This window comes from Magallana gigas, chromosome 6, assembly GCF_963853765.1.
Source record: "Magallana gigas chromosome 6, xbMagGiga1.1, whole genome shotgun sequence".
Classification (NCBI taxonomy): Eukaryota; Metazoa; Mollusca; class Bivalvia; order Ostreida; family Ostreidae; genus Magallana; species Magallana gigas.
The window spans coordinates 5333254-5348060 of record NC_088858.1 but is presented as its reverse complement, the minus strand read 5'-3'; the positions used below and the strand labels follow the sequence as shown (position 1 = coordinate 5348060).

At 30.6% G+C, this 14807-nt stretch overlaps 1 protein-coding gene across 8 annotated transcripts in view; it reads left to right on the top strand.

Moving 5' to 3' along the window:
* LOC105319920 (EH domain-binding protein 1) overlaps window positions 1-14807 on the top strand; it is a 50309-nt gene that overhangs the window by 32625 nt on the left and 2877 nt on the right. For all 8 annotated transcript variants that reach the window (XM_034470606.2, XM_034470599.2, XM_034470597.2 and 5 more), the window contains 2 exons: window positions 521-594; window positions 11521-11635. In XM_034470606.2, coding sequence (XP_034326497.2) covers window positions 521-594; window positions 11521-11635 — 189 coding nt within the window. The remainder of the gene's footprint in view (window positions 1-520; window positions 595-11520; window positions 11636-14807) is intronic.

Genomic DNA, 14807 nt, shown 5'->3' with positions numbered 1-14807 from the left:
TTGTTTCAACCACTATAACAATTCATCACACAACCTGTTCAGAAAAATCCGTGTTTAAGAGCCTAAGCTATAAAGAGATTTCAGATTGACTTTAACATGGGGGACATCAATATTCAATCCTTGTATGATCCTATAGCAAATCCCTTTAGCTTCTTTTCTTTTTATCTCTAAATTCTTCTTACATAGGGCCCGTGTTATTTGAATACTTGCAGTAGGGTATCATAAACTCCCGAGATGTTCTGAAGAACGTCAGTTGGAATAATAAGATTTTCTGTGAATTAAGGTTGTAATAAGGATCAGATCCTTAATATCTCTGGAGAAAACTTCTAAGTCTTATAAGTATATTGTGAAAATATTATCATCTTTAACTGTAAACCCATTACTGTAATACCTGTTAAGAAATCAGCTTTTCTGCAAACTTCACTAACTATATAAACGGAAGAAGTAAATTTACTTCAAGTTTCATTTTAGAATTTTGAAGAGGAAATATTTTGACATGTTGGGAATTATATTATTGCAGGGAAAAAGAAGACAATTTGGAGAAAAGATTTGAGTTGTTAAACAGGGAGTTACGTGCAATGATGTCTATTGAAGGTAAGACATTTATATGTTGTTCTAGTGACTAAACATTAGTTTACATAGTATAAAGCAAAATCTGAAAAACAAAAAAATTAATTTTCTAATGATGAGTGGAGCTTTTAACTCGGGGAATTATTCTGCTAACCGAATACAGTCTAAAGGAGTGCTGTACTAGTAAACATGGGAGTGTTTTACTGAATTCATAAAAAATATTCAGAAAGGTTGAAATAATTTTCAAGTGCTTGAATTATTGGCCACTCTTGATTAGAACATGTTACAACCTCACTAGTTTCAATATTGTGAAAACATAGCAAATTTCCTCGAGTTGAAGTGTGTGTCCAATTTGCCTCCTGCTCCGCGGGGTGAAGAGACTATTGTGAACGGGAATACAAAACTGAGGAGATGTGGGTAAAAGGCTCTCCTCACAAGTGTCCCGGAGTGTTTGTTTTATTTAGTCAGGCTTTTAAATCTTTGTTCATACACAATCCAAAAACCCGGGTATATGTGGGGAAAGTGACATGCTTTTCTCTGAATGACTTTCCAAAGCAAATGTTGTTACTTGAGTTATTTGAGTTGATAAATAATAAGATAATGCTACCTATACTGAGATTTCATTAAAATGTTGATTTGATTTCGCAAAATATATATGGTCTAGTTTCCGTCCGAATTAATTGAGTCGCTTGGCGTGTGTTTATGTTTCATATTCCCGTGTAAACGGATGAATAAGTTGTATCTAAATATTGATACGCAGTTGCCATTTATTTGGGAACCAAATGTTTTCTCTCCAAGTAGTTATAAATCAAGAAGAAATTTACATTCACACATTAACTTTTGAAAAAGGAAACCTGTTTCCTTAAATAGAGATATTTCTATACTGCTGTCTTGGAACTTTTCATGATATGCCAAACGATTTTTTAATCCTTATTTACAAAATGAATTGAAGGAACTACTTTAAAATACTAGTCTAAAATAATTCTCTCAAGTTTGATTTCTTTTCAGAAACCGCCACTGAAAATATTATTTTCTATTTTATTTATTTTAATATTTATTTTACTTGTTTAGTGTACAAGATAAAAACCTTTTTAAAATACAAGAATTAAAAGATATTTGATAAAAAATACAATTTCTTTCTCTCTCTATACAAAAAATATTGATTTTAAAAGTTTATTCACATACCCTGATACATGTAATATAAAAACTGTTCTATATATATAAATTATATGCAAATTTACTTGTTATCATTAGATTAAACTTACTTCCTTAATGGAAATCAAAATAAATGAAATTTTACATTATTCTAATTTCTAGGAGCATCGAGTTTACAAAGCCTTTTGTATCAAGTTTTGTAGTTTATTCACATAATGATCAATATTTATTATAGTCAGACATGATATTTTTTTTTAAAAGTTACCAGACTTCTGACGTCAACAAATATATTGCGAAGGTGCCTATTAAGTGCTATTCATATAAATTGACATCAATATTATTTATAAAACCTGTTAATTATTTTCCTCAGGTCCTCTGTTTTATTTGGGTTATTAGGGTCTTGTTTTCTCCAAGGATGTTAAGAGACTAACCTGCTGCCCTTAATAACAATGCGTACTAAGTGAGATATTTTTGAAATGTGCCTTGGTATTTTTTCATCAACATGTATGAAATAAATAACAAGAAAGGTAAAAACAAATTAATAATAAAATCGATGGAAACAATTTTATTTTGCATTCTTCACTTTTTGATGTCAGGATTACTTTTGCTTCAATAAAGATGGGGTACTTAATTTGGTGAGGTAATGTTGATGAAATGCCAACACCTTTGCTAAGACATTGGTATAAGACAAGCCCATTTTTGTGCAATTTTGAATGAAATAATGAATTGAAGCAAATGTGTAAAATTATTTCATGGAATTGTCCAACCCTCGTCTTTTCAAAAAAAGGATTTAACATAAGAATAGGGAGGAGACATGTTTGCAATCCTCTTAAATTTTTATGAAATTATATCTGTCCATTAGATTGCCTTATATAACATTGCATGTAATAAGCTGATTAATATTTATCTATATCGAGACTGTGTGAACACAACATCTCGTAACATGTACGTGGGCAAGAACACTGGCCACACAAATAGTAGGTTTTCTAGCTCTTTTTGTCTGCATTTTGTACAAATTTAATTTTTTTACACGAATGAACAAGCTAGAGGACTCCATTTTCTGCTTAAAAGTACTTTTAATATTCAGTAGCTTAATAATAAATGAACTTTGATATTTAGCATATTAATAAACAATATGGATCAAATTATATATTCGGATATCAAATAGAGTTTATTTATAACTGGCCTTTAGGTCAATCAACAGTGGGGTTTTTTTTATAAAACAAATAAAATCAGCATTGTATTGTTTATTACCAAAAACCATACGGTTCATTGGTGCATGTACCATTACAAACGGTTACATATATGCATGAATTACTTTGTTACATGTATATAGTACTCACAAGTATAGATAATCGTAAGCTTACATTAGATTATGGAATGGTGATGTTACATTTTTTAATAATAACACATTTTTATACAGTCAGTGATACAATTATTGTAAAAATTTAAATGGAGAGAATAATTTCTGAAATATTTTTGGTATTAATTTTTAACATTTTTTCCCCCAGTTTACATATACCTTTGTAACATTTTTCTCTTGACTGTTAAATGTTTCCGTTAAGATAACGTTTTTAAGATAAAATCTTTAAATTTCTTTGAAAATAAATTTGGGTCTTAATTAAAAAAATTGAAATTTACCATTAGTCTCGAATAAATTGAAAGTATTTCACAAACTTTGCTAGTGAACATAATTTACAGAATCTTTCATTTCCTGGAATTTTATGAAATCTCTCCATTTCTGCTCTAGTTGATCAAAAAATACATTTATTTTAGATCAGTTTAAAATGTTACAAAATCAGTCAATGGAATACCAAAAGGGAACATGAATATAAATATTCTTGTAATACCTGAGTTAAGCATGCAATAATTAAATTATCATGAGCATGACCTATTTCATCTTGTGCAACAGTCATTTATCTGATATGTCAACGCAGTCAGACATATAGAATATATGTCTTAACTAGGTCAAATTGAAGTAAAAATAGGTCATTGAAACCATCAAAAGAAAACAGTATCTTTGACCTTGATTGATCAATTACAGTGACATACTAAACTTTTGTCAATTTTAAAGTTCAGTTAGAAAAACACCTACAAAAATTAGAATGTTAGTGAGTTGAGAGGCCAAATTTAAAAAAGAAGTCAGGAATAGTTATTTTGCCAACACCATTTTTTTTTCTTTTTTTTCTTCTTCAAAATGATACTGCTGACAAAAGATCAATAAGGCTGTCTCCTCTAAACAGTTCCTGGCAGTGCATGTCCTGAAGCTTTCGGTAAATCTTCTTAGAGTCATAACTTTGGAAGCTGGTGGGGTATTACTGTAATCCCTCTGACGAGTTGGTAATTAATTAGATAATTATCTGGGTATGTCACACGACACCTGATACTTGCATGGTCACTACCAATCAAGAAATAAATAGACGGGCGATCGATGTGTCAAGTTAACAACAAAAAAAGACAACAGTTGGGTACATGTATCTATTTATAATGAAATATATTTGTTCCAAAAAGAGAAACATTTTCATGCATGCGTTCTTACATTATATTTTAAGTGTTTGTGTATTGTATCTAGAAAATTTGTTCAGTGCAAATCTAGTTTTTTAATATTATGAGTACAAACTAACAAACTGCACCTTGACTTGGAGCTGAGAAAATGTATTTTCATTGATAGAAGCATTTACTGTGTGGAGATACCAAAGCCAGGCTTCAAAGCTCGCTGTCTTGTGGTCTTGTTGAATAAATATTCACCTGTGCAGGTCTTTTACTTTCTCAATAAAAACATATTTTACAACCATCTTGTAGTGTTTGATTAATACTTGGATTTGTGCATTAGACATTAGGACCTTCACATGCTAACATATGGCTCATCATTTCAAATGTTTGCACAATCATTTCACCATGAATTGGAATAGTATTCATTGAAAAAAAAGGCAGGATGCTTAAAACGTTTGCTTTTAACCAAAGATTGAAAGTACATAACACTCGCAAACTTAAGATCACTTTCAAAAAAAGGAGAGAGAGAGAGAGAGAGAGAGAGAGAGAGAGAGATTTCATTCAATTGTAAAAATATTCAATCTGATTAAAATTAGATACTAGTACTTAGATCCGCTGTGTGGCATTCTAAGTATCTTATTTTAATTAGATTGTAAAAATGCTTTAGGTTTAATTGTATTGATGAAAATATGCAGAGAAAATATTCCAGGTATAAAAAGTATGTAGATAAAGATGGATACGGGTGGTTTGGTGTCGACCAGGTGAAAGGTCAGGCCAGACTCAGGAGCCAGACGCTGGCCTCACCTGATACCGACCCAATCGTTTTATCTGAGAGTCGATAGATTTCAATGTCAACTATTCTCTCCAGGAATGAAAGGTAGAATTGATGAAGGGAAACTTGCATTGTGGAGTGGCCATGTTTTGTGTTGTCAAAACCTGATGGATCATTGATGGTTTAATATCTCTGGGTGGTTTTTCTTTCTTGTATGTAATTGAGCAATCTGTCGAAACCCATATGCTCTGTTTTTCTTTCGTTCTGTCTGGAGGTATGGCCATTGTCTTAATGAACTTCACTGTATTAATGTGCAATTTGTTGGGGTCATTTGTCAATTTGTATGCCATCTTTCATCCTCTTGCGGATAAAAAAATTAAAATAATAATTGAAGCATCAGAGTAGAAATTGTTCATTGCAAACCCCATTCATCTTGATACTTTAGCATTCAAGGACATTTTTCAAATTTGGTTACACAACGTGAAAAACATTAGACATTAATGTTCCTAATATTCAGGCTTTGAACTTTTTCAGGTAGCATTAAGGCTTAATCACTCAATATCAGATTTTTGGGGTGTATGCACCTTGCAGGGGATAATTAATTTTTGATCCTCCAGAATTATATATTGGCATTGTCGTACTTAACCAATCAGCTAGCTCATCAATCTTCCCTTATGACTGACGCTAAGTCTGCTTGTCTTGTTAGCCAAGAATGGCAGACTGGTTTTGATCAGGAAAAAAAGTCATACAAATTAAATTTTCCATGTATGTACATGAAGATGCAAAATTGTTGACTGAATTTACAGAATTATTTAAAGTCTACATGCAAAGTTAACTGACTTTGGCTGTGTACATGCTTAGTGCATCCATCTGTAATATATATGGCCAAATTTTAGTTCTCAGCTGTTATATATAAGGCTATACATTTTTTTTTTTTATCAATTATTGATTTTCATCATTAATAAAAGGGTAGCAGGATTTTTAATATCAAATATTGTACCTCCTGCTATTTATAAATACATGTTATGGAATACCTACATGTTAAAAGAGTTCTGTAGTTTAAAAAAATACAAGATAATGGAATCTGTGTATGCTAATAATGCTTTATTAATTAACAAGTACAATTTTTTCTGTTCTCCTCACTCTCTCTCTCTCTCTCTCTCTGAAAAAATATGAGCAAAATTTCAGACCAATCTCTTCGAAAATGTTACAAATCATCAGGGAGGTGGACAAAACTAATTATTTTGATACAGAGTTTTTAACTGAAAAGGCAACACATGTGGCCATAAACTGTCAGAGTTGATCCCCATCAATTTTCTGTCTGAATAACTCTTGGCCTATGAATGTTGAAAGTGCTAAAATAGAATTAAATCAATTGCACCATATTGTGACAAAGTCAAAGACGATTTTAATCCTTCTCTTGAGTTGGTGTTGAAAATCGGTTTATATTGTGATATCAGGGGTTGAGCTTATGTGTGACAAAATAAGGATATTCATTTATCAACCTTTTCATATCTTGTAAGACTAAGGCCAGCATTTTTTTATTTTTAGATTTACGAAATATTTTTCAAATTATTTGGGTAGGAGGAGGGAAAAAAAATAAAAATAAAATTGAAAAATTTGTCCGTCGAGAAAAAAAATAAAAATAAAACAATTTTTCAACAATATTTTTTTTATTTTTAAAATAAGAACACATGTCCAGGAGCTGCCATTTTTTAAATATATAAGTAATTTTGGTTGTTGATGATGTTCTTATCATAACATATTTTATCCATGGGCACTGAAAATTTGTGTTAATATATTGTATATGCATGTATAAAAACGAAGGTTTTTTTTATATATACAAGTACATATGGTACATATACATTAAAACCAAAAAAATTAAGGGAGTTTTCACTTCTTCCTTGCAGAAAAATAGGAAGAAGTTTGAGAAATCATTTATTTGATCAAGTTAACAATGCTATTCACAAATATTGTTACTGAAAATAAATTGGATTAGAAGCATGTCCATAAATGTCAGTAAAAAATCAAACAAGTTTTTATATTTAAAAAAGACGAACTAATTTTTAAAATTTTATTTATTTATGTAATTATACCTTTAATAAAGGAAATGTTTCGTTATTTTGTTAGCTTAATGACAAATAAAATCATTCTCTTTCCTTCAGTCATAAGACTCCTGTGTTCAGTGTGTTTAGGGTAATTAGTCCAACCCTATGACCCACTTACAACCGTTATGTAGAGGATCTATTTCCAAACTGTTAAATTATGATTATTTTAGAATGTATTTTGCAAAAATGTTTTTTAAATAAGTATCTTATCATTTTCTTGCCAAGGAGATTTTTTAATTTACGGAATTGTGATAGAAAAAGACTTCAACTTCTCTATCTTGAGGAAATTCTGGCTAAGTTGCCGATCACAAAACTTAAAAGGGTCGTAAATTGTAGGGTTGGACGAAAGCAAACAGGAGTAGGCCCAATGGTGTTTTTTATTTGTGTGACTTCTAGTGCCTGTGACTTGATCGGAAAGAACTTGGTCTTTTTAATCAATGCATGAACAACAATAATTCAGACTACACATAGGCTACGTGATTGCATCAACATTATTTTTATTTTTACCAGAAAGGAAATTTCGGGTCGGAGGAAAAAATAAAATTAATAGCTAGTTTAGGTCCTTTTATTTTTATTTGAACTTTTAAAAAAATAGGGTCGGCGGGTTTGTAAATCGAAATTTCAAAAAATGCTGGCCTAACTTATTGTATGAAGAATAGGATGAAAGCTTGTTGTTTGATTTTTTTTTGACATTGAAAAATTTATTTTCTTACATTTTTCTGTTTCAAAAATTTCATTCATCATTGTTATGATGTTGTTTTTGTTAACATATGATTATTTTCTTTTCTTTGTCTTTTTCATGTATTTTAGATTTTTGAGATAGAGAGGTATCATGTTCATAAGCTGTACAGATATAAGAACTAAGTTAGCTTAAAATGAATTGAAAAAAAGAAAGAATAGACTGATAAAATTGATTAATATGATATCATATGTTGAAAGTTTTAATGTGATGGGAGCTATAACTGTTGATTTTCATCCAAAATCTTAAAATAAATTTAAGAATTTGCTGGAGTGTGGGGGGGGGGGGGTTAAATAGTTTCTAGTTGACTTTCAAAAAATTCATATTTTAAGACTCAATTCTGTTTATTTAAGCAAGGATTAAACCTGAATCATAAATCATTATTATACTGTAAGTTGTTTTAACTCCACAGCATTAAAATTTCACGACTTCTCAAAAAGTATCGATTGCGATGGTTTTAATTTCATATGCTGCAATGAAAAAAATTGCACAATGATCGAAGTTTAAGCATTGAAATGTTTTTAATGACAAGTTTAAAATCACGGAAGAATAATAAATCACCAACATAATACAGTTTGTTTATATATATGAAATAACCCACATTCGATTCCACAATCTTTTCTTTAATCACAATGTGTTTCAAGAAATCTCCATTGATATCACTGCTGCACAATTACATCTCATTGAGGCATACAATTGGCATTAGCATAATTTACAAGATTTTTCTTAATGATGATGAATGAAAAGTCTGTCAAAGTGAGGGTGATTTATTGCTTATTTGGTACTGTTGTGTAAATGATGGACATCGAAATGACTGTTGACCCATTGCTAAATATTGTAAGAAGCTTTATAGTTGATAGAGTGTGTGTCTGTGTATGTTATTGATGGATATCTCCAACTCATTTTAATGGCTTCTAATGTCTGACCAATTACTCGCGCTGAGCCCTGATTGGTCAAATGTGGTCAGCTTTTGATGCAGAGAATTTGTTTGGTTTTAATTAAACATTCTGCACTAGGAGATTACCAAATTAGATTTACTCAGTGTCATGAAATCAAAATTGTTTTCTAAAGAACTAAAAGAGTCATTGTTGTGAATAATGTTGGCCAATTTACATTTTTCTTCAATAAAATACTGGTAATATATCCATCTGATTTTGCGGATAGAAATATTTATATCCATTTTAATAATATATGCAACCTTGTATGTTTTATTTTATGACGACTCTAAGCTGGTTAAGTGATTACATATAAAAGACTTTGTATATGATTTAATTAAACATTTTATTGATAATTTTAATGAGGATTAGAAAACAGGCACAGTCTATAACTGAATATACACATTGTACAAAATATGAAATTCTTGGGGGCAGAAAGTAGCACTCTCATGGAAAAGACCTAGCATAATCAGGTGTCCTGAGATAGAATTAGGTCCTAATTTGACCCTTATTTAGATTAACTTTAAGGAAAAATGCGAATGTAAAGTAAATCTTTAATTATTTTCAATTTGACCTATATATGATCCAATGTAACAATAACAAATAATATACCACCGTTTTATTAAATGATTCTTTCAATGAGAATACCTGACTGGTATCAGCTAGTTGTAAGCTAAAACAAATATGTTGTTTTTATATTTATCTTTTCTTATTTCAAGGATATCTTAATTAAGTCTAGAAATATGATTGGACAGCAAGCACAGCCTATTTTCTTCCTTTTTCAATGAATGAGGTCACAATAAACTTGCATTTATCACATATTTATCACATTTGTATCTATTCAAAATGAATTTTTTTATTCATACCTGTTTTTCTAAATGATCATTTAGAGCAAAAAATTAAGAAAAATCTTGAAGTACTTTTAAAATGTTAATTTAAATTAGGAGAGCGAAAATTGACTTTACTTTGGGTTTTACACTCAAAAGTTTGAGTCAAATTATTATTATAATATTATAATATTGTAATATGTGAATTATCGTAAACTGATGGGCTGTATTGCCCAAGGTTGAATTTCTAAATAAATAATAATATTTATAAAAAAAAAGAAGAAATAAATTGATTAAATGGCACAAAATTATTTTCTGAGGGATAATTGTTTTGTATGTCTTAAAGATGGCTGTGAATGAATTACAAAAATAATTAATGTAAATTTCTCCTCCTTGCTGTCAATTTTACTAATAATAATTAGTTTTTTTTAAAGAATAAAAAATATTTATTTTGATACACTTAAAGGCAATACATGTACATTATCATGATTCAATCAGTTTACCCCTTTATATGTTATATTGTCAAACTGATAGACAGAAATTAACAATGGCTTAACTATACTGTAGATTAACAAGTTAACACAATTAAGGAACCTTAAATTTTACTTGTCAATTATATTGCATGAAGCATCTTTGCTGTTATTTTGTCAAATAGTTGTGAATTACCATATATGAAAAATCCTGTGTATTTATAATATATAGGTTTCAATAATTTATACTTTTAGTGATACCAGGAAACAAAAAACAAATATTTTCTCTGAAAATGGATTAAAAGTTTGGAATGTATAAGATTTTAAGTCCTAACAGGTCCTTTTATTGCATGCAGAATAAATGTTGGCTTATTTTTGAGATATCCAAAGACAGTGACTACTTTTGGGTAGGCATTTCTTTCTTACATAACATTAATTACCATAACCATCACTTTATGAGTGTGTGGGTGGCGCCTTATGACCAGTATACACAACAGTTGATGGTGTTTTGACACTATATGAATATCTGTTGACACTTGGCTTTATTGTCCTCACACACATACACACATACAAAAACACGTAAAGAGATGCTGGTTTTGTTTTTGTACGTATTCCAATCTCTATCACTTAAGCCACCCTTAAGCCCATAGTCTGTTGTTTTATAATAAAACAAACCTGAATAGGTGAGAAAGGCAAATATTGGCTGGATTGTGTTTTTTGTGACATCAAAGGATTTTTTGATAGCATAGCTAAGACTGAGTTAGTACGTCATGATGAGATAAATGTTTCCTTCTTAATCGGGGCAGGAAACCAATCCTCCTTGTTACCTTTTTTAGAATTACTCTTTAATATATAGATAAAAGTATATCTACCGTACTTTTCTTTATTGTAACTTAATAAGATTTTGGGATTTAACGTGTTTTAAGATTTCACTTATATTTTCATTATCTGGTTTCGCATGCAGGTTTATAAATTTACAAATGTCAAAACATTAATCCAATAAATTATACTTTTTTTTTTTTTGATGAATATATGAATTACTGTGGACCAATGTTCGTGGTTTCATGGGTAACCCTTGCCCACAAATTTACATCCCCACAAATTATATACAAGCATTTGTTTTATATTGTTTATTAAAATTATCCAGAATTTGGTACTAATAAAATTATGCCCCTACGAAACAGGAAAATTTTGGCTACCCATGAACATAGACCCCCACAAGTAAAAATGATTTGACAGCATTTTTATTTCCATAAAATTATCACTGTGTGTTCATATTATATTGTCTTTGAGATTTTTTTTAACAAAGATAACAGCATCTTTATTATATAATTAAAATAAATAGGTAAGGATATATTGACCCCCTTCTTCAGTAAGTTAAAAAACTTAAAGTATGCAAGCAAATCATAAACAATATTAGGATTCAATTCAAATATGAATTATTTTTTTAGACTGGCAGAAAACTGATGCCCAGAAGCATCGGGAGAAACTACTTCTGGAGGAACTAGTGGACATTGTGAACAAAAGAGATGAAATGGTTCAACACTTGGACTCACAAGAAAGAGCGTAAGTACCACATCAAATATTATACTTTGTAGCCAGAAACCTTGGTAGAAATGCTTACAATTTGTTAGAGTTGGTGTTTATAAGTCCAACAGAGGAACTTTTTACTGATTATTCCAGCATGTCTGAAAGATCTGTCACCTTTTTTCTTTCTGATCCCTGTGCCATCTTCAGTCAAATGCAAAATGAAGCTTAACCTTGTGGATAATGTTATTAAATATCATTTTGAAATGGTGAAACAAAGGGATGCAAAAGATCAATGGCTAATTGAGGCATCCCAGCTATCCATCTATTTCAAAGCGTAACCAGTGTCATGTTAGTTCCAGATCAAGTCCCGCTCAATACCTAAATTATAGGTCATAAAGATTCAAATTAGTGGGTGGATTTTTAGACATGCTCTTTCTGGCTTTGTCTTCTGATGGTGTTTGACTCTGACCGATTCCTGCCAAAGTCTCATTTTGACAGAGAATACCTGTTTTAGGCATGCTACGACTGTGCAGCTCTTTTGAACAGGTGGAATAATTATTGGCAATTATAATTAAAACTTTAATTCATATTCTTTCTGTAGTTTGTTTTCTCTCAGAATGAAATAAGAATTGAATTCAGATATATAAATATATGACGATTTTAATTTGTAAACATAATGATTAATATTGATTTTTGCAAGCAAATTAGTTAATATATTTAAAAAAACTTAATACAATTATTTGGAATGTTCTTTTTCATTAAGAACAACACATTCAAAATCTTTTTGGAAACAGTTTGGAATACGATTTATTTTACCAATCTTCAAGGAAATATTCACATTGCATTTTAGTTTTCATATCTTCCTTAACAAATACTCTTTCCCTCTGTCCTTGATGAATGTGTACTCTTGGTATCAATTCTACAATAAAATGGTCATCATTTGATCCGATTATTAATCGAATAGTTATTTGGAAGATGTTAGCTTAAAATTATTTCCAGTGTAAATATTTTATTGGTGAATCATTCTCTTCAGAGTGGAACTTTAAGAACTGGGACCTTCTTCTCCAGAAATAAATGTCTGCGTTTCTTTTGTTGCGTTCCAGGGGATTTGTCTCTCTAATCTGTGATTGCCGCTTTAAGAGTCTTTAGTGGTAGTCTAATCTTATTACACTTCCAAATTCTCAAAACATATGCATGTCATTACTATTTCAGAACATGAATTTCTGTTCCTCTTTTGTTCCTAGTCGTGTCACATTCTTGTCCAGATGTCTACATACTTACATTTTGTTTCATCACAGAGTGAAGGGTAACACCGCTTTTCTGTATACAATGTACATGTTATAAACAGTCTTCATGTATTTAGCATTGTACCTATTTTAAAAGAAGTGAGCTTCTTGTCTGGAAAATATTTTAATGACATCTTAATAATGACATCTTAATAATTTTCAGGTTAAGTTTTCTAGAACAATGAACTCCACTTTTCAAAACTGCTAAAATTTATTTAAAGTTGCAGAAAATAAGTTCAAGACATTTAGATGGCATACTGACACTAAATAAGAGATAATAAAAATTTTGTTCAGTGTGAATTAATGTCAGTGTGATAATGATTTTTTCTGATTTGCAATTACAGAACTTTCACTAGAACATTTGTATTAACCAGGTTTTCAGTGTAACTATATTTTTCTAAACAACATTGTTTCATACTTAGTGGTGCAGGTAGAAGTAATCTCTTGTGATTTTGTGACTGCATACAACCTCTAATGACTCCATTTATACTGAAATCATTCACTTAGTCTGTGTCCCTTGTGAGTTTGCTTGACTTTGGTCAGACAAAGTGTAAGTAATGGCCTGAAATAAAAGCTTTTCAGTGAAGCAGAAGATGGAGCTGCTTCCCCATTATCAGCATTGTGTTGGTAGTGATTTTGTCTAATTAGCTCATTTTAAAATTAAAAGGAATTTTAGGATTGTTTGTCATTCGCAAGGAGTAGATCATACCTTTAGCACTATCATGTATCTGGCCAGAGCAAACATGGTTTTTAGCCAACTCATTGTGTAAGAAATGGCAGGTTAAAGGTACGATGCATGGTTTACCAGATGTTGGCTGAACAACAGTTTAAATTGCTCTTCACACAAAAAAGTAGTTCCAACTTAAAAGATGATGTAGAATGTGTAGCGTGTTGGTCAGCGTACATTTACATTCGATGTATTTATATATACATCACATGTTAATCTTGTTCTTTGTCGTATTCTAAATACCGTTTTGCCCCATATTGTTTTTGCTCTTCTTGACTCGCAAACGGTTTCACCCCATCTTGAATTCGCCCAAACAAAGTTGACGTGATTTAAAGGGAGATAAGTTTAAGATATTGGAATTTGCCCAGTCTTAAATTTGCCCATTGACAACGAGAGCGAAAAGAGCAAAAATAAAACGGGTGTGAATATTTCCCTGTATACAGAACTTCATGTTTGCAATATAAAGTTGCTTTGCGGCAGAATACATTGTTTACACAAATAGCCCCTGTTATCAAACTGAGAAAACAAATGGTTGAGGGAATTATTTGAACAGTAAATCTTAGTTGCGGTGTTAAATTTCTGACCCTCCCATAATTTCTTATACTTATGATATCAATATGAATATGTATTAATATGCTTATAAACAAAGTTAATTCATTAATGATATGACTCAATGTTTCTATTTAATCTGTTATATATTGCCATTTCATAAAAAATGTTTTCAATATATACCCATCAAATGAGCCTGGATGTGAGTACTTTGATTCATGTCTGTTTTCTGTTCTTCAATCCTTCTGTTCATCCATCAGTCTTTGTGATCAACTAATATTTCAATGAAACTGTTCAAGCTGCTTAATGAAACTCTGCTATTTCTAAAGTTACAGTCAGATGATTCAAGAAAACAATTTAAGGTCGGTAGCGGGTTTAAAATTTTGCGTCTTCTGCGCAGGGTATTGCGCATTACTGTTGTAAAACACAAATTTAAAGTAAAATGTTCAATCATAAAGGTTATCATGTAACGTTTTTGTTTCAGAAAAATTACTTATCAAAAAATTATTTGAAGTGAAATGAATTGTTAGAATAATGTCAGAAGTATTTTAATTTTTTTCGGCGCTTCTTCAAAATCGACATTATTGTTGTCGGAGTCAACGTCTTAGGATGAGTTGAGACTCTGACGTAACAACTGACAAAAATT